General features: G+C 39.8%; 1 protein-coding gene across 3 annotated transcripts in view; it reads right to left on the bottom strand.

The window, feature by feature from the left end:
- PRKCE (protein kinase C epsilon) overlaps window positions 1-24,965 on the bottom strand; it is a 287,923-nt gene that overhangs the window by 29,302 nt on the left and 233,656 nt on the right. For all 3 annotated transcript variants that reach the window (XM_062637004.1, XM_062637005.1, XM_062637006.1), the window contains exon 11: window positions 22,295-22,449. In XM_062637004.1, coding sequence (XP_062492988.1) covers window positions 22,295-22,449 — 155 coding nt within the window. The remainder of the gene's footprint in view (window positions 1-22,294; window positions 22,450-24,965) is intronic.

Here is a 24,965-nt window from a genome sequence, read left to right as displayed (position 1 = left end):
AGCTGTATTCAAGAGAGAATCAGAAATGTTTGGAAAATATCTAAGTCTCTTGTTTGCTACATATCCAATGTTCTGTCTATGTGAAACAGGTCAACTATGTCTAATGAAGCCATTCTCCCCCTTTACAGTACCACAAAGTAAAAGGAACACCGATTTATCCATACTCTATCATCTGAGTTGAATTAATAGGTACTTTCAAACTTCGAATATTTTGAATTTGATTCTTAATGTATAGTAGCAATTCAAAGTTCAGATCGCAATGAGAGGGATGAAAGACAACACTCATCTTTGGAAGCATTATTTTCTGCAGCTTAACCCTGCTCAAAAATAATCTCATAGGAATATTTTGCATTCATTGTTGAACAACACAGCAGCTGTCTCTGATCACTCGTTATACAAATGTCTTTGTGTCAAACCCACACAATTCTTTGGTTATTAAATTGGGTGAGGTCAAAAATAGGTTGAGAAAGGGATATCCACCTTTCCTGCCTTGCCCTCTGCACATTTTCTAAATATACTATTGATGGCTATTGCATGTTCCAACACAATGGATGCTAGGTACCAATTAACTTACCTGCCACTTGCCTTAGACTAAATTTCAAAAGGATTTAGAAAGTCAATGCGTAAAAGAACCCTCAGTTGCAGGGAAAACTCCCACCATTAAAAACGTTTAATAGTGTCTAAAGAATAAAATAACATAAACCAAAGGCAAAACACCCCACTTCTATTGCCTGGACCACCTTTACACTTTTCTCTAGGCTTTAGGTACTTCTGCCCATCAAAACCACAGTAATAAATGAATACAGAGAGAGGTGAGAATCAAAACCAGAACAATTGTCTTTAGGCGACTCTGTGGACACTTTCTGATCAGAATTTTTTTTCCTAGAATAATTAAGAGAAATTTCCATGTGTGGAGTTTAGGGGGGTGGCAGAAATGTGTGTGTAGGCAAGCTCTAAATAAGATAGAGAAATAAACCCCCTGACAGTTTCTGTAACTAAATTTGACCCCCAAAGCCTCTGAAAAGATACAGGGTTTTTTGCAAAAATCCTTTATGTCACCAAATTCTACCTGAGTGAGGGATGATTGGTCTTCACCTGACTGAGGATTTCTTTCAGAGAAATGTTTCCCTATCACACCCCAGGCTTTAGAACAACTGGCACTGTATCACAGAATCATAGCATAGTTAGGGTTGGAAAGGACCTTAAGATCACCCAGTTCCAAGCCCCCTGCACTCGCACACATGAAATGATTAAACAACCCATCCAAGGCTGCATCATGTTAAGAGTTTTAGTGGCCATGTCTGAGGCTACAGTATGCTGGGATTTCCCCAGGAAAGTTCTTTTCTCCCTATCATCCCAATTTCAGGAAATGGATTTTATTCTTCTTTCTTTTCCCTTCTGATACTTGTTCAGAGCTTTCAAACACACTGGCCCACCTTTATCCAACATGTATTTCTCAAGCATGTACACAGGACAGCATAAATATCAGATATTTCTGGGACACAGCGGACTTTATTACTCAAAGTCTGCATAATCATTGTACATCTGTGCAGTAAATCAGGCACTCTTGGAAGCACTGGATGTCTTACTGTGCGTGCAAAGATAGATTGTGCTGAGCGCACGTTATAAAGTGGTTTGTGCATGTACAAGAAGTCTGACATGGCAAAGAAAAGTCAGATTTAACTCTGTAACAGTAAATCCACTGTCTCTCACATAAACTAGCTTTATCAGATATGGTTTATGTAGCTCAAGTATATACTGGCTGTAATAATGCTTATAATATATATTATATTATAATGTAATAATATGTCCTACACGAGACATTGCTATTTCCAGATCAGTTATGCTGCTCTCGTAGTTCCTCAACTGGTCACCCACGTAAGGCCCCTTGAAGCAGGCCACGTATTTTATCATTCCCCAAGGTCATCCGTTTTATGAGTTCCTAAACAGCCCAAGATCCAGCTGGCTGCATCATAATCCCCTACATCTAGCCATTTAACCCCTCAAATAACCACCATTTCCTAGTCCTGGAAAGTGATTTGTGAGAATTGCCCAATATCATGCAAGGGCAAACAGATACCAACAGCTCTGTGTCCCTGAAAGAAGACAAACAAAATGATGCTGCCTGCTCCAAAAGTCACGTGCCTTCCCAAAACTACTCTTCCAGTGAATTGCAAATGTTACAATCAGAAGACCTGCATTAAGACATCATCAAGTAGAATGTGATCAAGTATAAAATAGGATAAGGCTGTTCCAGATTGGAGAAGTAAATAAGCATGTCGCTGGAACTTTTAACATTCCAAATTTAGTGTTATTTTGGATGTTCCTAAGCTAAGAAAGAATGCATGATGTATCTCAAAAAGTCAAGATGTTCAGACAAATCAAAGAATAATTACATTTGATGTTATCTAGGAACCACTTGCAGACACCATCACAACAGACTGTTAGGAAGAAGGTCGTAATACAAATAGTTAAGAACTGATGAAACTCAAGCGACTGCTCAGAAAAGTGGTTCCACCTTAATTTGGAGTGGTAAGTGACCATCAGAGGACTCCTGCATGTTATCTTAACTCTAATCTCAGAAGTAGGACTTCCCAGTGCAGGCAGGGGACAGACTGGAACTGTACCTAAAATTGTTTAAGTTTCATTTAATGCCATACGCTAGCCATGGAGTTGAATGCAAATATAGTCGGTAACCCAAGAAACTCTTAAGCTAGGAGAAAACTCAACAGTACTAAAAGACTGACAGCAAGCCACCACATAATGCAGAAGGACCGGATACTCACCACTGCCTTTATTTACTTAAAGATTTGTATAAGACACAGAAACTAGCAATAAAAATCTAACTTGACAGTGGAAAAAGAGAAGGAACAAACTCAGCAAAAAGAAAACCAGGAAGAGTCTAAATATTACATTCTGACTACCTGTAAAGGCTGACAGTGAAATCTTAAGCCCGTCTGTAAAAACACAAGTCAATTTAACTTTCTTACCATTTACCAAACTACAGTCCTACTTGACAGAAGAAAAACATCTGGGATCCCTTCATCAAGCCAAAATAAAGCAGTGAAGCCTATGAGCCTCTTCAAAACTCTATTGGAGGCACTGAGGACATCAGCTTAATTACTCACACAATAATGGAATTTAATACCAGTAGATTTTTGTTATCACAAAGAGCACCATAGTTTCAAAAGAAATTTAGAAGAGGATAAAACAACAGGAGCATGACTCCCACTAAAGTAGAGACGGGAGGTTAAAACGTAAGCTGGGAGTCTGCCAAAGTGCCAAATTCATAGCTAGCCCGCAAGATTATCACAGTCCATGAAAGTGCTTGCACTGAAAAGCATTCAAAACCTTTGTGTAAATTTACAGTTGCCAGACTAAAAAAGATAAATCAACACCGAAACCAAACAAAACCCGCCCAAATGAAAAAACCCCACCAAAACCCCCTAATTATGAAGCTTCGGAAAACAGAAATCTTAGCTCACTAAATAACTGTAAGAGAACAGGTAATGTGCTATTTAACACCTCGCAGGAAAAAAAATAACCTAAACCGAAACAGGCAGAGATGAGGAAACAAACGAAAAGGTAACAGAAAAAGTGCTGTCAAGGAAGCCTGTCTTTCCAGAGCTACAGTCCCACTGAAGAAAACTTTTAGTTTAAGATCCGTATCTCTCCGGAATTGTTCTAAGCAACAGCCATGTCTCCTACAACAACAGAAAAGTAAACAGCTATCAATCTCTGGAATGTAAATTAAATGTCTGTACAGAATGATCCTTTCTGATCCATTCTGTCTTTTATTTGGTTCCTGGTATTAGTTGCCTACCTCTAAATAAAGCATACCAAACAATACAGTGTTGGATAGCTCAATGACAACGGTCTATTAAATTCTTCTTTTTCTTATCTTGCATTCTTTTTGTAGGAGCTAAGAAAGTCATCTGTGTCTGACAAACTGAGTTCCTACAACCTGCATAATTACATGCAACTGCAAACAACCTAACCAGTTAAGCCAGGAAAATGCCCAGATTGCTTGACTGCAGTAAAGCTACATTAAGCTATTTCACTCCTTTGTTTGTTTGCCAAGATACTTCGTAACATCAGTTCAGTTGACCTGAGCAGTCGATTGCATAAAATGTTTTGGTTTGGGTTTTCTCTCTTTCTTTCTCAGAAAGCTTAAAACAGAAACTTAAGCCTTGGTTTCTATTTCTGGAGACTGGCCAGCATCGCAGGCACCTCAGAAGCCGGAATGATTGGCAGGATCTCAAAAAAGAATCAGGATTATAACACTAAGGTTTGTGCAAGTCGAAACAGAGGAGTGGGTGGACTGCAGGTAATCTGTGAGAAAACTTCCCTAACGCTCATTCCTTCCTTCGCATGCCAGTGCCATGAGACACTGACTGCCCTGGCTTCCTACAAATGCTCTGTGGACAAGGACTTCACAGGACTTGATTCTTAAAGCCTCCCTCCCAGCAGTAGCTGGTGAGATAACCACCTTGTGTGCACGGCCCTGCATGTCACACGTGTCATTTAGATAAGAGATAATTTTCTTGTTGAAAGTTAGGCAATTAAACAGTAGCGATGGGTTTTGACCAGTAAAATCAGAAAGGCTGCCAAAGATTACTAACAGTAGCCTTTGGACATGGTAAACATTAGTGACTAAATAAATCCATATTTGAAGAACAAGATCAAGTAGCTGAGAAACATGATCACAAGCTGGTTTAAGCAATCGCTCTACAATGAAGTATCTCCACAGCATCTGCTTCTACTCTTAACTGTTTAGTGAGCAATGAAATGAGAAAGCATATGCATTTCACAGTGTAGGTCATAACGAAACACAATAATTACTATCCACAAATAACAACATCAAGAATATTTCTTCATAGGGTGAAAGCAAAGGACCGAACTAACATCTAAAGAACATCAAAGAGGAAAGATTTGAAAGCAACACAAGTCTAAAGAATGTAGCTACTGAACAACCCTTTTTTGTGTGTGTGTGACTTTCAACTGCAATAAGCCATTTCAATAGTTTATTTGCAATCATTGCCATTGCCATTGTTCCCCTGCATGGGAAATTCACATCCTCCCTGCAGACTTTAAATAGACAAGCTGTTCACAGAAGAAACCACAGAATGGAAAAGGGAAACCTCCTCCAACAACATGAAAAACCATCAGAATTATTCTCTACTTACTACAGTTATTGAAATTTGTAACTGAAGGCAATATGCTCAGCATTGTCAATCAGCAATGACTTTTTTTCTGAATAGAAAGATGAGAATACTGTATTAATAAAATTACTTTTTAACTTACCCAGATGGCTTTTGAGATGAAGATGCTCACCTGCAACAACAGATCTCTCCTGTATTCAGTACAAATTTACTCTTTGCTATAGTTTTAGTTAATGATGCATTTTCAACACAGATTTCAATCACAAGCAGGAAATACCACAAAACCTGGATCATTTGCCTGAAAGGGTATTTTCTGGAAGACTGATAAATTCACCAAAATCTTTGTCTCAGTTCTTCAAACAGACTGTGTGTCCTCAATTTTCATGTTCTGATGTTAGCTTCTTTAATGATTAGCTCTCAGCAATGTAATCCCAATTTCTTTATATAAACTATAGAACAGATATATTGTCTGCACTTCACTAGCTTTAAGTATTTTAGTCAGAACACAGCAGCAAGACTTTTTTTCTTTCCCTTCACAACAGATCAGAGAATGGAAAAATCCAAACTATAACTTCCAAGAAAATGCAAAATAACACTGTAATTTTTTTCCCATTGAAAACATGAATGGGATAGGAGCCCATGCTTTCAGATGCTACTGATCTTGAGCATGCAACAATCACAGCATCACTGGATGTCAGGTTCTGTTGTGACCTCCCTTACCCATGAAGTAAGAAATAGGGCATGCACTGGACTGTTCATGCTCATTAGTGGATTCATGACAGTGCGGCAGTTTTTGTTAGCAGGGAAGGAGTAGGGAGAAACCCGAGTGACATTAATGGTGAGAAAAAGATGATTCTACTGCTTTGGTTATTGTAGGAGATCTCAAGAAGTTTTGCCTGTGTTTTCCTGAAAGTCTTCAAATTCCTCTGCTTTGCTTTTATGTTGTGTTGAGCCATTAAGTAATAACAGGATTTATGATACACATTTTCTTTGTCACTGTTACATCACTCGATATTATCAAAGAATGAAGACATCACCTATCACAAAAGCTGTAGCAGAGGTGTTCTCATTAATATACAGAAACACCTGTTTCAGTGATTTGAAACCTGTGACTTTTCAGAAGTGCCAAGTTTGGAATAAAGTGAGCCCATCTTATACTGATGTGTACCAGTATGTATAATGGCTAGTGGCGGATGGATTAAGAGCACAGACTTGGTTCCAAATAAAGCCAAAGATCCTATAGCTACTTTTCATCAAAGAAAACAGGGATAGTTCAGATAGCAGGGTAAACGTTGATGACTCTTAATGTGACCATAGCGACGCTTTCTGTCAGGCATGTTTACTTTTGAAAGCACACAAGTTTACTTTTCTTATATACCACAACATCCATCACCCTGCCATTTGCACAAGTATCTCGTGGACTAAGGGGATGGCAGAGACAGGAGAAGGCACGTAGCAAAATGCAGTTTGCTGTCTACTCACCAAGAACATCAGAGGGAGATAACTGCATGATTGCTACCTGTGGCTCTGTAAGTCCTAGCTGTTACAAGGCAAAAGCATGCCTTGGACAGTGTATAACATCACCTGCTCCAGCAGTGTTTACCATTGAGAAACTTTTAGGTCAGCAACATCCGGAGATGGAAAAGAAGGCTGTGTGTTCATTATGTAGCCCTAACTACCAGTATCTGAATGACTTATTGAAGAAAGGTTTAATATTCATTTCCAGTAGCTTAAGGAAACCAATGACTTCTCTGGTAGCATAAAAACTTTTTCTATAAATTAATTTCTATACATGGCTTTCAATGGCTTTGACCATAACTTTATCACAATTGTCGGTAGCAGCTTATGACATTACAGTGCCTGATCCGCTTATCTTATGCTGAGTTTCCTTAAAATAATGTGCAGACAAATAAATATATTGTACTTAACAGCTTTCTTTTGTGTGGCTTTTCCTTTCTTATTATTTCCATGTTTTTATTTGTGAACATAAATGAAATATGTACAATTTTAAATATGCATCCTTCCATGAGCCATACCTGGGAATGACCAATCTTTCCATAAGCCTGAGTCAGGAGTGGCACACAGTGCTATAACTCTGCCTCTTGACTTAGCCTACTGCTAAAGTGGTGATTTAGACAAGTTTTATGGTGGATCCCAGTGGCAACTGTGCCTTTCCATGGCCTGCAGGCCTGCAATTTTTGTACTGTGTTAAGAACTGTCACAAATGGAGCTGGCTTCACATTAGGCTTATTGTACAGGACAAACAATCTGCCTCAGAAACTTGCAGCTAAACTCGACAGCAAATGGTTTTCTCATTCTGGAAGGCTTCTTGAGATTTTACACCAGGTGAAAACACAGACTGTTCAGGGCTTTTTTCTGTGAAAGCAGCGTGTGAACAGCTGATGGCCTGGTGCTCAGGCTCAGCTGCCTGGTTGTCCTGGTCCACCACCACCACCGTGAATGTCCTGACGTTAAGGCTAGTAGCAGTTCTCTCAGGGACTTTCTTTTCCCCACTCTCTCCACTTTGGTTAAAAACACCATTTTCCAACTTTTTCCTTGAAGACTTTAGCTGAAAAATTCCTGTCTGGCTCTGCATATTCAGGCTGGGAATGACAGGGTGAAATCTGTATTCATGATATTTACTGTTTCAGCCTCTGCTACAAAGCCCAAGTGTTAAGTCATCGCTAAATATGTAATGTGATAAAGCCTGTCCTCACTGACACCTCAGTGATCCTGCTGAAGACAACAGAGGTTCCCAGGCTTAGCCAAGGATTGACTCAAGCCTCATTATTCTACTCTGTGAGGTTCACTGCTCTTATTTTTATATCTCAAATAACATAAGATTGAGTATTATAACAATAGGTTAGGTGGGGCGCAAACTAAAAGTGCCTACTATGTATGTCTGTAATCCTTTGAAACAAAACAATACCAAGTCGTTACTTGATAAAACCACTTGATGAAAGACACTGAAAGGATGGTGTGAAGCTAGGAAAGCTTGTCAGATCACGTTTCAAAAAAACTCAGTTCTGAAAAAATGCTACCAGAACCTTAGAAAGCAAATTTATCTGTAGACACATTAATAAATTTTGGTTCTGTCCAAAAGCTTTTCTTTGGAAACCAAAAGCAATGGGTTTGTTTTTTTCCTCAGTGACCTTAGTAGGTAGGATGACAAAATCGCTATCATTTGAACAACAAGTTATGCAAACATAAAGAAAAGAGTACTTGGCTTTCAGGCAGGGTTTCTATGCCCAACCATAAAAGACCAAAATCGTTTCTTCTCTTTCCTATTTTTGAGTGAGGCTTTTTTTTGCAGAATAGAAAAACATACAGCCAATAAATGCATGCCTATCCAGGTAGCATCTGGATTTTCTGCAGCAGTTCTCATTTGGCTATGTCAGCAACGAAGCCTTGTAACTCTTAATAACCCACAACAAGGATATGCTACTGCCTTACCCAGATGACAGGAAAGACAGAATTAAAGGTTATGACGTAATGAACCACAATTCTATTGATTTCTAGAATTTACATTAATCATGGAAAGTAGCTGGAGCTCTGAAGCATTTTGCTCTGGTTTTATGATCAATTTCTTTCCTGTATTTTCCAGGATTCTGACCCAGATTTATCACACCAGCCATTAGGGTATAACTGAGGCACCACAGTTTGCCCCAGGCTCCCTCCACAGCCACCTCCACATGTATCTCCAAGTGGACGATTCACAGAACATGGGGGCTGCACGGCTCCCTAAAGAAGCCTACCCTGCTCTATCGAACGTAAAGGCACTCCAGGACAAGCAGGATCCTGACTTGGAAGCTTCACCTGCATTCCAGAAGTTAGGTGAAATGAAACTGAGCCTTTGCATGTATGTGGTAGAAGCTGCCTCCCGGCTTCCTGTCTTCCAGATAGATTTCATACAAATTAGTTGTAAAACTTCAATTTCTTGTCGAAGAAAGCCAAACAAAGGCAGATTTTTAAAACAGACCTGCATTCATTTGTCTTGTTACTTGTGGTAGGATTGCCACACACACAGTTTGCGAGGCTTTGAAGTTATGTCCTGTAATAGTTCCTAACTTTTCTCACTCGGGTCATATGGCATTCTCCTGTGCAAAACTCCAATATGCATATCCATCAAAAAGTCAGACGTTTAATTGCTCTACTTGGACACACCAAATAAAGGGCTCCAAAGCATTATTATTCTACATTGTTTCAGGCACATAGAAAGAGCATTCTGAAAAAAATAGAAACAACAGAAGAAAAGCTGCTACTGTAATCAGCCATGATTGAAGGCATTTCCTGTATTTTGCTATCAAACTGGTTGTTTTTTCCATTACATACTAAGTGAACTTTAGTAAGGTCAAGACACCAGAGAAAAACAGGATCAGAATATCTTCAATCAACTAAAGTTGAGTACTTTAGTCCCTCTCTTTCAGATGCTCACTCCTGGATCTCATCCCACATCTTCAGATTTCTTCCTTAGATCGTAAATACATAAACCAGGTCAGTTTGAATGTATGATTTAGGCAGTTGTTTTCAATGGCATTTAACTTGTTAGCCTTACACTTCCCCTAGCCTAAAGGTCAATTAACCTCATGCTGCGTAACAATACCAATATTATTTTAGTATGTTGTAAGTCCAACAGGGGAGGCAGGTTTTCATTCACAATCACAACACTGAGCCAAAAACTTCCCTCAGTTGGAAGTCTATCATTTCCATCATGCTGCCTATTAACACCAAGAGTAAGTTCTGAAATTACAATTAAACAAAAGTCAACGCTACAATAGCTTAGGTTAATTTGATCCAATCCAATCCTGTACATGCCATACTGCTGTCACACTAAATACAGTTTTAAGGTATCTAGCATCCCTGTCCTGTGCTCTGACCCTATTCCTTTTCTAGACAAAAAGTCTTTTTTTCTTCCACGAATGCCAAATGACATTGTTTTATTTGTTAATGTAACACAAATGTCGACACCTCCCTTGGAAATGACCAGTTCCAAGCATATTGTTGACTTGTTGAAGAAGGAAAAAGCATGCCATGCTTTCCCAGCAGCTACTAAGAAAATGCCATGTTTTGGTCCAGTTTCATTACACAGAGGACAAGACCAGCATGCCTGAATACTGCTGTGAGACCGAAAGGTGACTCATCATCCAATCTTACTATCTACCTACTGAATACAGATGCTCACAGTTAAGGCCACTCAGTACCAGTAGATGGTCTCCAAAGCTCACCTTAAGTCCCGTTCTTCCTTGCCCCCCTCTGCCCCCTCCCTTTTCTAGCTTCAATACTTCAGTAAATGCTCTTTTTCAATTCAGCTGAGGTTGTTTATCAAAAGGAAACTGACGACACTCACACAAATCCCCATTTTCCAGGTAAGGGAGCAGACCTTCCACATACCCCAAGATGAGAACATACAGGGAAGAGGTCTTGAAACACTACAGTCTGCTTGTAAAAGGTAGCACAGATCTTCTATATCCTAGCTAATGCTTATTTTGCTTCTATCAGGAACACAGAGAAACACCATTAGGGTCAGTGAAATACTGAAAACATGGTAGTTCTGAGAACATACTTCACCACTTGAACTGATATTCTTTTTCTTTGATTCCTTCCAGAAAACTCTACACACCCTGTAAAGATTTGAAGAAGATTTAAGAAAAGACTTTAGTCTGGCAACCACAACATGGGTCATACAATAAAATGGCCAAACATAGGCGATTGGGAGTACATCCTTAGCAAGCCATTAATGCACCAGCTTGAGCCCACGTTCCAGTGTTTTCTGTACCACCCAATGTCCTCTGCAGCTTTATGATGCCCAGACAGTGTAAATAAGAAAGGCTGCTGAAGGATTTTGCATATGGTGTTTCTTTTTATAAAAGAAACAGATTTATCAGAATTCTCTTCCCTATGATCCCAAGGGTGTCCTTAGAAGGGAACAAACACAGTTCCTAGTAAGCAGGCTCCTGTTAAAGCTTCATATCATGTTTCCATGGAGAAAATGCTTTCTTAGTCAGAAAAAAAAAAGAAAAAAGCCCTCTGTAGTGAACTTTTGTACAGACACTGATCTTTACCAACCTCACTTTGGTCTCAGTTCAACCTCTTGGGTCTTGTAATGAAAAGCCTTTCCAAAGAGTAGTGCATGTAATATTGCGCAGAATGGACTAAATAAATTATATAGCATAAATGAAATGATGTAACTCAGCAAGAATGTTGCTTCCAACAAAATGCTTACTTATATGGAATCACTAAAGGAAGGACTTCAATAGTTTCTGCTTCTATTCTGTTTTAAATAGCATAGTTCACATGCCTAAACATCTTTTTACACAATCACATGGTCTGAACCTGGGAAGGATATGTAGGCTGTCAATTTAAACTTTTTCTAACCCTGCAGAATTTATCCAGGATCAAACCAGCAGCAGTCAAGAGCAGTTTAACAGATTTCTGCAGATAATTCTTGTAAAAACAGTGAATTAAATCTATTTTGTTTTTACATTCTAAAAGCATTCTGTTATACAGATAGATTTGGCCGTTGCAGAATTCTGTAGAGCTAACAATTTGTTATTTTATTTGATGGAAGATTACTGCAGTAAAGGGATTCTGGCAAAAAAAAAAACCAAAATTCTTTTATTTGTCTGTAAAATATGAAGATGATGTCTGAAAAATGGGAGTTGTTTGCCCTTTCAATGTTGATCTATACATAAAATAAAGCCCTAAATGCTGCTTCCAGATGCAGATGATTAAAGTTTGTGCTTTGTACTGATGGTTCCAACTCCAAATCCTGTTTCAGTATGCAACTAAAAAGGGTTATATACGCTACTAGAGTTATAGTTTATAATATACTCTTTTAAAATGAGAATTGTGTAGCCAAATCAAATTACTTTTGTCTCCCAACCTCTGCCAGAAAGCTGCACAAATGTTTGTAGAGAATCTTTAGTTGTGCAGGAACTTTCGGCCCTAGCATTGTTCCAATGCAGCTCCTGGAGCCTTCCCCCATCTTCTCCAGAAAACATGTGCTCAGGAATGCTACTTTGGCTGTAGTGCCAACATACAATATCATCAGTTAAAATCTACTTATATGAGGCACCCCACTATTTTTAATTAGCAATGGAAAGATGACTCATGGGTTATTCACATGAAATAAAACACAGCATGACTTAGGAAATTTACAGTGTGCTTACTTTTGCCAACATCAATGTTAGTAGAGTGCTATACTAATTCGCCTTCAGCTGGGAAGAGAGCGGGTGCTGAGAAGGGCCTGACTGACCAGCCCAAATGACAAGAGAAGCAATCTGGAATACAAGATTTGGGATGCTAAAATATGATTTTAGTCTCTAACATTTGGTAGTTATCGAGTAGTCATTGAATATAAATATGGACTTCAGTAGGATTATAATGTAAGCTATTGAGCAAAGTGGGGTGTCCTTGAACAACTTTGTCAACATAAAAATACATATTTATATCTTGAGCCTGAGGAAGTATCTTTATAACTTCTATGTGTCCACCAGCCTCTCTTCAGAGACCTGCTAACTAGACTCTATGCTCAGATAAGATCAGAAATTATCCTACAAACCTCCCAGATAGTTATGTGGGTAAACACTAGCAAAAAACCTAATAATACAGGTTACAGAACTATTTTACATAAAGTTTCATTAAATTACAATGCTCAATAAAGTCTCTTTCCATTGTTCTGACAGCCTTAAACCAAGCATACTGAGTACAATTTAATTCTATTGTAAAACTGCTTTGCTCTTCTGGTGTCAGAAAAAGTTTTTACTGTAAATGAGAATGATGATTTTTAACAAACCAGTCTCTTATCCACCGGATAGCTCATGCACAGAGCAATTTCTACCCAATCTGCAGATGTTTTAAGAATCGTAGCCAAATCCTTTTCCTCTTGGGTCATCCACACAAAACCAGGACTTTTGTCCTACTCTGTGTGCAGGCATACCGCTTGCTCTCATCTTGTGAAGGCTGGCAAAATACCCTCTCCTTTCTTTTGTGTATTTTCAAGCAGTGAAAAGAGAACCTTCCTAAAAGCTAGTGTTGCCCAAAGGGTTTCCCTCGCCTCCACTCAGGGCATTTCTCCCTCTGTGGAGACCAGCTTACAGAGTTTTGGCAGAGGCAATTTCAACCGGGTTGCACTGGAGTGCTTTCAGCCTTGTGCCAAGGGCTATGCTGCTGAGCTGCTGGCTACTACCCTTGTTCACAACCTGAGGGTCCCTTTATGCTATCAGGTATTTTAAGACTTTCATATAAATGAGAATCAGGGCTGCTTTATAATAGTTATGGCCCCTTTGGGCGTATTGCAGATTATCAGCAAATGAACTGGCACACAGTTCGTAGGCCTTTTTATGTCCTCAGTATACAGTACCATAAACACTTGCTGTCCTCTTATTGGCGGTTAAGTTTAGGCAAATATGTACTCAGGCAGTTTCTTAAGTGCATATTATTTTTGTTCTACAAGTACTCCTTCAGAGCTGTTTCAGATTTATTGATGTTTGGAAGCTTTTAAATATCCATTACCCACTTAATTGACCATAGCAATTCCCTCTGACTCATTACTTGTGTTTGTTAGACTATATTTAGGCACTTTTTTTAAATGGGTGTTAATAGACCATAGGATCTCCCTTGGAAACCCTATAATAAATCAAGTAAATACCTGGTGAAGTGCTATAATGCTTATTTGTTACTACTTAATTTTATCCTTAATATTCCATGTTTTGAAGATATAAAGTTCCTCAGTTCAGGTTACTTGTGACCAAGCTCTCTTTGGTTGTCACTGCTTCTTTATTATCCAGTTTCATACCAGGATGCACCCATACCAGCTGCTACCTTGGCTGTCTACTGTCAAAGCCATCCCATCCTTCCCTTCCCTTGAAATGGCAACCACATGCCCTAAAACTAGAATACCCCGTGAAGAACAGTTCACTGTAACTCTCAAATCTACATTAAAATATGTACACAACCGTATGCACTATCTGCATTTGACTTGCTTTGAAGAACAGTATTTTCTGGGACTTCTATACACATCAGCAGAAGGAAATTAAAGTCAGTAGGAAAAAGCATACCTTATAGGTACTGGCATTATTTCTGGCCTCTCCCTTTTATTTTGTTTTCTCTCTCTCTGCTGTTTCACAAGACTGACTACTGGAAACGAATTCTAGTAGTAGGAGGTAAGAAGTGAAGACCCATATGGTGTGTACATTGTGAAGAATTAGTACTGCTTGGGCTTCTCCCCATAACCCGGATGCTACTGAAGGAATTGTTTTGTATCAAAAACATTATATCCCCAACATAAGTGGTCCTGGGGGGTCAAAATTCAATGTGGTGATGGTAGGAGAGTGTCTCTACCCTGATGCCATCCATCCCAGGGTGTATCACAGTGCAGAAACCACACAAGCTTCCATATCAGTTAAAGTTGGCCTTGGCCTCGCTGCGTTTCCTGCTTAGCCCTGCTCCACATCTGCCTCCTTCACACGTACTCAGTCCTGCGGAGGTGATGAAAACCATGTATTCCTGCCACTGCCTGCTGCTCTGAGCAGCTACTTCTTTGGACTCTGTGGAACACTGCAGTCAAGGAGAGGGGCAGGCATTACTTCTGACCCAGGAAAGTGAGTTAAGAGACTTGTTACTGCTCTGGCCGTGTTATCCCTCATGTTCAGCACAGTCGTGGCCACCTGATCCATTCTGTTCTACTTTCTGATTCCCCTGGTTAGACTGTACCTAGTCTGTCCAAGGTCCTTCTGCTGTAATCCTGTTTATTCTAGTAGCAATGGAGATTTTAATGAACTCCCAAATATGCTGGGGTTCTTACTAGTTTAGTTCACTAGGCCATTTTAGTTAACCTGGTGAGTAAGAAATATTATTTCATTTTATTTCTGTTTTCTTACATTTGAGTACAAGTTGTCAGCCAAAGAGACATTTTTAAAGTTTTCAGAAGCGACAGTGATAACCCCATTGCGTCAGCTTTCAGATTGGCCAAACTCTCATTTTCCCCATCCTTTTGCATTGGTAAGCAAAACAGCATGTAGTTTTTAATAACAGTGTATTCTCAAATGTGATGCGTTTAAAAATAAACACATTTTCAATCTAAAAAGTCAAACTGGGGTCCCAAATCATCCAGGAAGCTGCACACATCATGCATATGAATAGTCTTGCACTGAATTAAAACCAGCCTATGAGTACAGTGATCTGCATGCAGAAATGTTTGCTGGTGCAGCGTCTAAGTGATAAGCTGTTTTGTAACAAGGAGGTGGATAAGGGGGAAGGGCAAGAAGGGACAAAGAGAATAAATGCAAACCTTGAGCCCAAAGCAGAAAGGTTCTGACTGAAAGATGGAAAAAGTTGCACGCAGATGACTTTACTGAAGTGTATCATCCAAATAGTCTTTAAGGTTGTTCAGTATTTTTAATATCATTATTTTAAAATTCCAGCAAATAGTTTTTTTGCATGTTTTCACCTGCCTTTTTGCATTACTCTCCAACTTCTCTGTTGCACCTGAAGAGCACAACAGAATCTTTGTGAAACGCCTATCACCTCAGAACCACGTTTGCTGTGCACTTCTCTATTGCTATGAAACTTTGGCAGATGCACTCGACAGCATGCAAAGAGGCAAAGTCTCACCCTTAACATGACACCATTTCAACATCCACTTTCACCGGGTTATAGAAGTATTTTCCAGTGTTTGAAAACAAACATGACAGAAGGGCACAGCAAAATTCACCCCTAACTTTTGTCTTTTAAGAACAGAATCACATTTAGGAAGCACCTTCAGATTTTTAATGCACTGTGAAACAAAAGGCATTCTCTTTCTGCTGTCAGAAACTTGTTTGAAACTGGTGTACATGTTTCTGTAGAAACAAAGCTGTGCCTCAGCACTTTAGGAAAACCACAGGGACTGCCTTGTGTCAGAACATTTCAGTTTTACATGTGCTGCGGCTCTAGTGGATTTTTATTTTGTGCATGTTTCACTCAGTTAAAATCTTCTTATCAAGTGCAGAATGATAACACACATTTCTTCCTGTTACAAAATAAAGGCACAAACATCAATCATCTCAAATCACTGACATTCACCCAGAAATAAAAACAAATACTCTAGCTCTGTAACATTTCTCTGCTATTATCTGTTGAGAAGCACTGTCGCCCTTTCTACCAAGTACCGGAACATGGCTGCCCTCACAGGAATGTAAACTTGGCATTAACCCTGGCAGATTCCCACTCCCCGCCCTCTCTCATTTAACATTAACTCACTCCTATACTGTTATCAGAAGGTAAAGGTCATAGCTTTATTTACGCAATACAGCACTATACAAACGGTCATTAAACAAGAAAATCTTGCACCAAATAAACATGAGGCAAAAAAACAATGCTGACCTCGCTAACGGGAACTCCCCCTGGAAGTACCTTGTCATTCCCCATATGAGGTCAATGGTGCTAGTCTATCCTAAATATTAACTGCCCGCCACTGCTTCTCCACATACCCAACTCCCACACAAGAGCCAACTAAGGTCTTTCTTATGTTCCAAACCCAGGAGAAATTTAGAAAGCATTCTACTGTTGGCAAGACCGCGTGGTTCATATCCTATTCCCACAGCCTTTACTCATCCTTCCACAGCTGGAAACCTTGTCAAAGGCTCTCCTATACGACAGCAGCCTTTAGCACAATACATAAGCTGGGCAGATGGCAGGGTGGACTCCCTCGGTCCGAATGCCAGAAGCCTGGGAACCAACCCTCCTTCCTGCTTCTCATCTCCCTCAGCCCCGCTTCTCTCCACCCCAGCCCACTGCCTTTTCCTGCGGGGAAGACATCCTGCTTGTTTATGCTTTTCATGACTGCTGGCCTGCCTACATCCAGCAAGAAAGAGTGCAAAGAGGGCAGGAGGCCACCGAGTAAAATCCCACCAGAGCTCATGTTCAGTTTGGAAACTGGAGCAGAGCACAGCATGGTTCGAGCCCAGGGTGCAAACCCAGCCAGGAGCACTGGTCAGGCAGCACAGCTTGGGCAGCAGTCCCCAGAGACACTGGGACTCAGACACATACACACGTGCTGCAGCACAATTCACTCCTCGCTTCTGGCTTTTACTGAAGGTGATGGAAATAGCTTGTTGCTGACTTGCTCCAGAAGCAAACTGTAACTTCTCTGTAGCAGGCTCCTGCAACAGGTAGTTTATGCGGGGAAGGGCTTGAGTTCAGGATAGTCCCGTGCTTAGGTCTGAATATGTTACATGAGGGTCCAAGGTCTTTCTCGCCATAGCTCAAGCACCAATTTAAACTGTTTGGACTCGCAGTAAGATGATATTTACATACTTAAAAACAAATTTAAGCCAAAATGCTCTATGGCTAGTTTTGTACTTTTAAAGCAAAAAAAAAAAGGGCAATTTTATTTGGCTGCTGCCACTCAGAAATAACACAGTAAGGTAACTCGGGAGAATGATGACTTTTAACATGTTAACCACTGACCATGCAACATTTTCATCAGTGTAAATATAACTCCTTGCCACTCTGCCAAGGTTGCACTGAATCATACAACCGCCAGTGAAGTCAGACTTTCTAAATATTCTTATTTCACATATAAACACACTAATGAAAGTGCTTTTCATTTTAGGTAGTAGCTCATTCCGAAACACTGGTGTGTGTTGCCCTGATAAATGGGAATGCTGGGAAAACTGATCATCCAAAGAAAAATTCAGTTAGTGTTCAAACAAGTTGCTAGGATATCCGTGTATGGAAAAAGCCCGCAGGTATTCAAGGATTTGCATCAGCATTTTTATATTCACATTGTCTTCAATTCAGTGTTAATATATCCTTCATCACGACCAACATATTAATTGCAGAGTGCACAGAAAGCTGCAACAAGTTACAGGATGGATTATTATTTCATATTGCAGAGGAACATGATGACCCTCCATGATGAATGAGGACTCCCCCATGTCCAGGTGCACTACGATTCGAAGGCAACATCTCACAGACCTTATATTTGAAACCGAAAGAATGAGTTAACCCATAGAAGGTGACACTAATTTCCCAGGTTAGACGTTTTTCATCCTCTCAGGTGAACCGGAGCTGTGTACGTAGTTTCCTTCTTTAGTATTTCAGACAGAGCACCCCTTTTAATCACCTGAATGGTCTTGGAGCACACCAGAGATCACACAACAGACATGTAACTACCGGCCCTTCAGGTCTTCACTGAAACAAGGGTTGTAGCTCACACAATTCCCTAAATCATATATGAACTGGGGACACCAGCATTTATGATAATGAAGTGGTACCCCATTCTAGTGCTGGTGTCCAAGCCTGGGGAGACACCAGTTCTTTGTATGTATTTCAGGTCAGAGTGGGCCACTTGAGTCACCTCACTTGAACTCCTACAACAAGAGACAGAAACACCCATGGGATACTCCTGTCCTCAGCCTGACAACCGCGGGTGAAACAAGAACATGCAACATTTACACAGGTCTGCAAAAAGTGCTCGGGAACATTACGTCAGTACAAGAGGGGAATATAGAACTAGCAGTTTCTATACCCTGTTTGTTGCAACTTCTCTACATGACAGCATACATTAAGCTGACAATGACTGACTTTAAACACAATAAACTCCAGGGACAGGTGACAGTGAACATAGTCCACAACCTTTCATCACCGAGTTCAAAGTGCAGCTCAGCTCACAGGCAAAACAAGATTCATAGTCTAGCCCTGAATTCCTGAGGCTTGCACACATTTTTTTAAAGCAGTGCAATTGCATAACACAAACAACAACTGCCAGAAGCTGCGACTGAAACTTCTCTAGTGTCTGATTGACTCTACTTGTATTATCAGGCCCCAGCTTGACATGTGCCCAAATAGCTGAACGCCAGATGAGAGGGAAGGTGACAGGGATAATGCAAATATTTTTATCAAGTTGTTGAAGTGTTTTTGACACAACAACAGTAACATTATACCCTGAACAATGCCACACTGGAAATTATCCTGAAGTTTATCTATCATACAAGATGCATTTAGCAACAGCAGCATCTTTATATATAAAAACCGTGAGGTTCACCTTTATTTCCAACATAAACTCGACAAACAGAAGAAAGGTATGTAATTCCAGTGAGCACACAGATAACTGGACAAGTCTGGGAACAAGTGCTGGGCCGGCTGCAAAGATGTAACTTACAGAAGAATTTCTTCTGCCAAACAGGAGTTAGCTTTCTCTTTGAACTTGAGGGGAAATGAGGATAAACTAGTTATTATAAAAGACGATCATTTAGTATCATCATAGCGCTTTCTAAAAATCTAACCAACAAGCCAAAGCATGAGCTAAAGCTAGTTATTTACTTCCAAAAATATAACTGTGTTTAGCTCCAAACAAATACTTCCACATACATGGCTGAAAAAAGATCAGAAGGTATAGCAGCTATTTTGAAACCTGCATTCCCATCAAACATCTTAGTTTATTTATATATTCCCCACTTTCCTTGAAGTATTGCCCACACAAGCAGCATTTCCCACTTTGGAGAATAACCATTAATTTCACACCACAGTGTTTTTTCTAGGGATATAATTACACAGAAGACAAGTATTCTTTATTAAAATATCTGAAGGCATGTTAGGTAGTTATGACTGGTCGTTATTCAGGAGCATAGGTTTTCTTTTCTCTTCCCCCCCCCCCCCTTTTCTTTTCCTTGTTTGCCAGCTAGCAAGAGCTTTGCACATGTAAAGGAGTGACTTGATCCCAATGCATTTTTAACGTTGTAATAAATGATGCAGTAAGGTATGGAATAATCAGGCTGAAACTCTTCTGTGCAAGACAGACAACTACTCTAACACATGCCTGACATCAACAAACGCATTCTCTCAGGGCCTGGCACACTATGAATGGTGACATTTTCTTATGGTTAATTCTTTTAAAATAATCTCTAACGTCTTCCTTTTACTTGTATTTTATATAGTAACTGGGATATACATTTTACCAATAGTTGAAGCTCCCATTACCCCCAGTTGGGCAAATGAGCTATTCTTATGGACATAACTATGTCCAGACTGAAAAGCCTGTGTTAAAGCAGAATACAACTAAATCTGTTCCTAATGGTGTTCCTGTTGCCTTTTTTAATTTCTCCTTTCATCCTACAACTCATGTAATTTTTAATCTTTTGCCTCTCTGATAATCACCCACTAAAACACGCCATTAACAATTTTAAGTTTTACTATAGCATGCCAAAGCCATGTCAGCAAAGTCTCTGAATCAGGATTTGAGAGCCTCTTACACAGTTTAAATTACCACACATTTTCTCATCAGAATGACACTGCTCTTGGGATTGAAGCATTTTGATGGTAAAACGTCACAGAAAGAACGCAGGCACATGAGGCAATTCAATGCAGCTAAAAGCCAACACACAGCAGAAGCTACATGTAAGATAAGAGAAAAGAGGGAGAAAAGAGAAAGAGAGGAGAGCAACACAACGTGTGTCAAAGGATGGAAGCAGCAAGTGAAGAGGCAGAATGAATGCACACTCATATAAAGAAGGGGAAGGGAATTTTACCAATTCTTTCTTGTCGGATCACAGAAATCCCTAATGCTAATTACAAAGTGTCTAAACTCGTTTCCAGGAAGAGGAAATTAGCTCAAATCTTTTTATGGAAACAAAATCCTTCACTTCTTAAAGTACCAATTTTGTCTGTTTCCCATATGATGGATACCTGTAAACTCTGAAGTTGCTATGTTCTACTATCTAAATGTACAAATACATAGCTTTGGAAATAAATGCAGATAACGAATAGGAAATGTGATACAGGTAGCAAAGGTAAGAAATGTGTTGGATTTTCAGCACTTGAAAACAAACCTATGCAAAGTGATAGGGCTGAAAGTCCAGCCCAGTATGCAAACATTATACCGGTGTTGTTAAAAGAAGGAGATTAAGATCTGCAGCTAGCAAAATAGTTTTCAAAAGAAAATTGGATTTTTGACTGAAAGACTGCTTCCACAGAGACTTCTTTTGCTCAGAAGATGCAATATCCTGCTGTTTGCTATGTCTCTGGAAAGGAGACTCCTCCTCTGAGAAGTTTCTCTTTGAATCCAGTTGGTGGGAAAGCCAATGGCTTCTGTAGAAGTTACCATTCAGTCCTGGTTACTAAACATCTAGAATTCATCTCTTTCGATTTCTAGTACTCAGTCTGAATCTAGGGATGTGGCAAATTCCACATTCTCATCTTGATGTTTCTGCCCAAGAAATCTGAGACTGCATGTCCTTGAGACGACTATCCCAAATCAAAACTGATAAACTGAAGGAGGGTGAGAAGAGCAAGAGAATATGAGAACTCAGATCCACAGAACTCAGAATTTTTAGTAGACAGGACAGAAATGCATCACAAACCCTGTAAAGCACGCTGCTTGTGAAAGCCCAAACTTATCACAAGCAATGACAGGCTGCTAAAAACAAATAAAAAGAGAGAGGAAGGGTGAAATGACAAGATAAAGGACTTAAACACATTAACATCAGAGTGAAAGTTTTCAAAGTGATTCCTTACATTTAATAATAAAAGCCTATCCCTAAATCATTTGTCACTACAGTGCAACAATATGCACTTTCGTGTGTACGTGCGCATGGGTGTTGAAGATTAGAGATCTGGGCGGGGGTGGAGGGAGGTTCAAACAGATGCAGGGCACTTGCAAGCAAATCAAAATTGCCTGCAAAGAGCCACTTCCTGCTGGTGACTAAGCCTTCACCCAAACAGTCAAGAGGAAGGGGCATAAGTAAAGCATTGCAAACTACCATCCCGACTGTATCCAAGTGGAGACAACTAGGACAAACAAACTCAGGAAGTGGCAGGGAGTTAGAAACCAAGAGGAAATCTATGGCACAGAGAGGAAAGTGAAGAGATTGCGCTGATCCGCAGAGAGGTCACCGCTGGGTCTCACTGTGCCAAGCTTTTTCAACACCGCTTTATTTGGACTATAATACAAAACTGGCACACACAGCTGGCGGCTGCTGCAGAGGCTATTCAAATGTTAACATTCTCCACGATAAACAGCCAAAAAAAGTTCTATGTAAGCAAATTGGAACAAACAACTAATCTAAATCTGGTTGCTAGGAGACAGAGGATTTCAGCCAAAACCAGCCCGAAGCCTCAAGAATAGTTTATTTTTTGATCAAAAAAAGTACCTGTAGATGACGCCATGTTGGTGAAGAAACATGAGGGCTGATGTGACCTCTGCTGCATAAAAGCGGGATCGAGGTTCGTCAAATTTGCGTGAGCGCTGGATTTGAAACATGAGGTCTCCTCCATTTACATATTCCATGACGAAAAAGAGGCGGTCCTGAAATTAATTAAACAGTGCTATTTAGCTAATTTCTTTTAGCAACACAAAGGACTGCTTGAAGCTACACTTTAGGCGACTGGAGCACTTACGTCAAGAAATGAAAGAAACAAATGCTACAATCCTGAAAAGCGAAACGCTGACAACCAAAATCCCCCAAACCTACAGAAAACAAGACAAGAGCCTCAAAGTGAGAAAGGAGAAAAAGGAGAATAGAATCAAAGTGTAGTAATAAGCAACACGGACATAAATCTTCTCACATCAACAAATACAGATGGAATTATAATCAATTTTATATAATAACGCAGATACTTAAATGATGCCTCTATTAAAGTTTAGCCATAACATGAAGAGATAAAAGTCAATTCTGCTAACTACTGCCAGGCTGCTAGGTGAATTTCAGGCTCTTTTGTTCTTCTCTTATCTTCTACCAGCTACTTTGTCTGCAAAGCATCTTTCCCAAATTATGTAAAAACAAATTAGGACTGCTAAACTATAGAAACCAGTGCTGCCAATCTCAAACACTTACATAGGACTTTCTGAATTGCCTCACCTCTCATAAGGCAATAAAATAATTACATTATTAAAATACTTATCAGGTTATTTTTATGTTTGTCTGATGCACATCACTTCAAAGTTTAAGATTTCAAGCTTATTTCTATGACAGAGCACTAGAAATGAAATTTACTTGAGAACGGGAACTGATTCTCAGGCAATCACCCCATTCTGGTGTGTTTCAGAGGAAAGAACCTCAAAAGTAACACTCAGGGAAATAGTCAGAATTGAGAACATCAATAAATTAAGTGTGTGCTTGGCATCTTGAACCATTTGTGGTCGAAACTGGCAATGTAGGCAAAGACAAGCAAAGAAATGACACAACTCCACTTGATACAATTTATATTCTATTTTTTTGCTAAATGTTTCTTATGAATTTTCAGTTCTCCCTGATCTATACTAACAGCCCTAAACTGTCAGCTCTTTGCCCATTCACCCCTGGTTTGAAGCTGAACTTACATTATTTCTTTACTGTAAACCATCTCCACCTAGACGCACATGAGTTTAGACAGAGGAGGAGGTAATTCTCATGTGACGTGGGGAACAGATCTGTGCATATTCTCCTCACTCATGTGATCCAAGCATTTCATTCTCTGGTCACACAGTACACTGGTGTGTAATCATGGGACTTCACCAAAAGAAGCCCCAGCTTTCACATCACACTGCAGCTAGGCTGCAGCTCATTGTGTCTGGTGTGCTGGGTTGAAGAAAAGGAGACAAGATGCAACAGTGCTTTGGACAAACAAAAGCAATAGAAGATGGAAGTCAATTAACCTCCTTCAAGTGAATCCAAGCATGCAGATTACATAGTTTATATATATGAGTCCAGAAATCCATAAATGTTTGCCATTTGTCTTTAATCATCTACTCTGCAGCTTAGATTCAAGGCATAACACTTAAAAATAACCTTAAACTTAAGCATGTGCATTAATCCTGCTCATTAAGTGCCTAAATGTTACACTTATCAGAGATGTTTCCTGGAGGAGGCTAGAAATGTTTGGCTGACTTTTTGCTGATTACAGAAAGAGGATGCAGAAGAAAAAAAACCTTGTGCCTTTCCCCTCATATCTTGGGAACACAGAGACTGCCAGACTGGATCAAATTCAGGATTCAGGTGGACTGGCATTCTTGGTAAAACACCGCTAACAACTTGGTTATATTTCACAACAGTTTTGTTACCATTCCCTACTAAGGGAAACCTGGTGCAGAATAGCATCAAAGCTTCTGGCTGTATCGCACACTCAAAAGAGCATGTCTTCAGAGCCATGCCTTTGTTCTTTTTGCAATGCTCAGCGCTACTGATGACAAGCATTCAAAATCATAGCACAGATCTCTTGACATTAGTGTAGGCTCTGAATATAACCTTCTTTGCACCCTAAGAAGGTGCAGACATTGTCCTTTGTTACAGACTGAGTATTTCTGAAGAGCTGTTTGGGTACAAGTGTCCCTTTGCAGCACAGGCTGGGGAGTGCTTGACGAACATTGGCTAAAGGAGCTTCTCCTAACACTTGTTGTAATTGAACCTTACAGTGCTATTTTAACCTTTACAAAGTCAACAGTCTCGATGTGAGTAGGCACAGCCAGGAAAAGGAAACTGCAGTTCCCATTCTCCTGAGCAGCCATACCATTCCCAACATCACTAGCTTTCTGCTGCACCCAAATCACAAATATAAAGCAAACAATGCTGATGCAAAGCAATTTTGTGGAGTCTTGCAACTGTGACTCCTGAATGGCGGTCCTCAACTTGCCACTGAGCTGAGTGCTGCTGCTCCCAACAGTCATGCCACTACTCTGCCAACTGCAAGGGATGGTGCAAAACCCCTTCCCCCAAAAACAATGCAAAAAGGATGGTTGACACAATTGCGTACATCAGGGCCATTTCCTAATGTGTCAGGATATACACAGTATCATTTTTATATTAAATACTCTATAATCAAAGCAGAACAGATGTTTTTGTGACA

The sequence above is a fragment of the Pezoporus occidentalis genome, unplaced genomic scaffold, assembly GCF_034315485.1.
Source record: "Pezoporus occidentalis ecotype Australia unplaced genomic scaffold, CSIRO_AGI_Poc_V1 ctg50, whole genome shotgun sequence".
NCBI lineage: Eukaryota > Metazoa > Chordata > Aves > Psittaciformes > Psittacidae > Pezoporus > Pezoporus occidentalis.
Note: the sequence above shows the minus strand (reverse complement) of the source record. Positions and strands in the feature narration are given on the sequence as shown.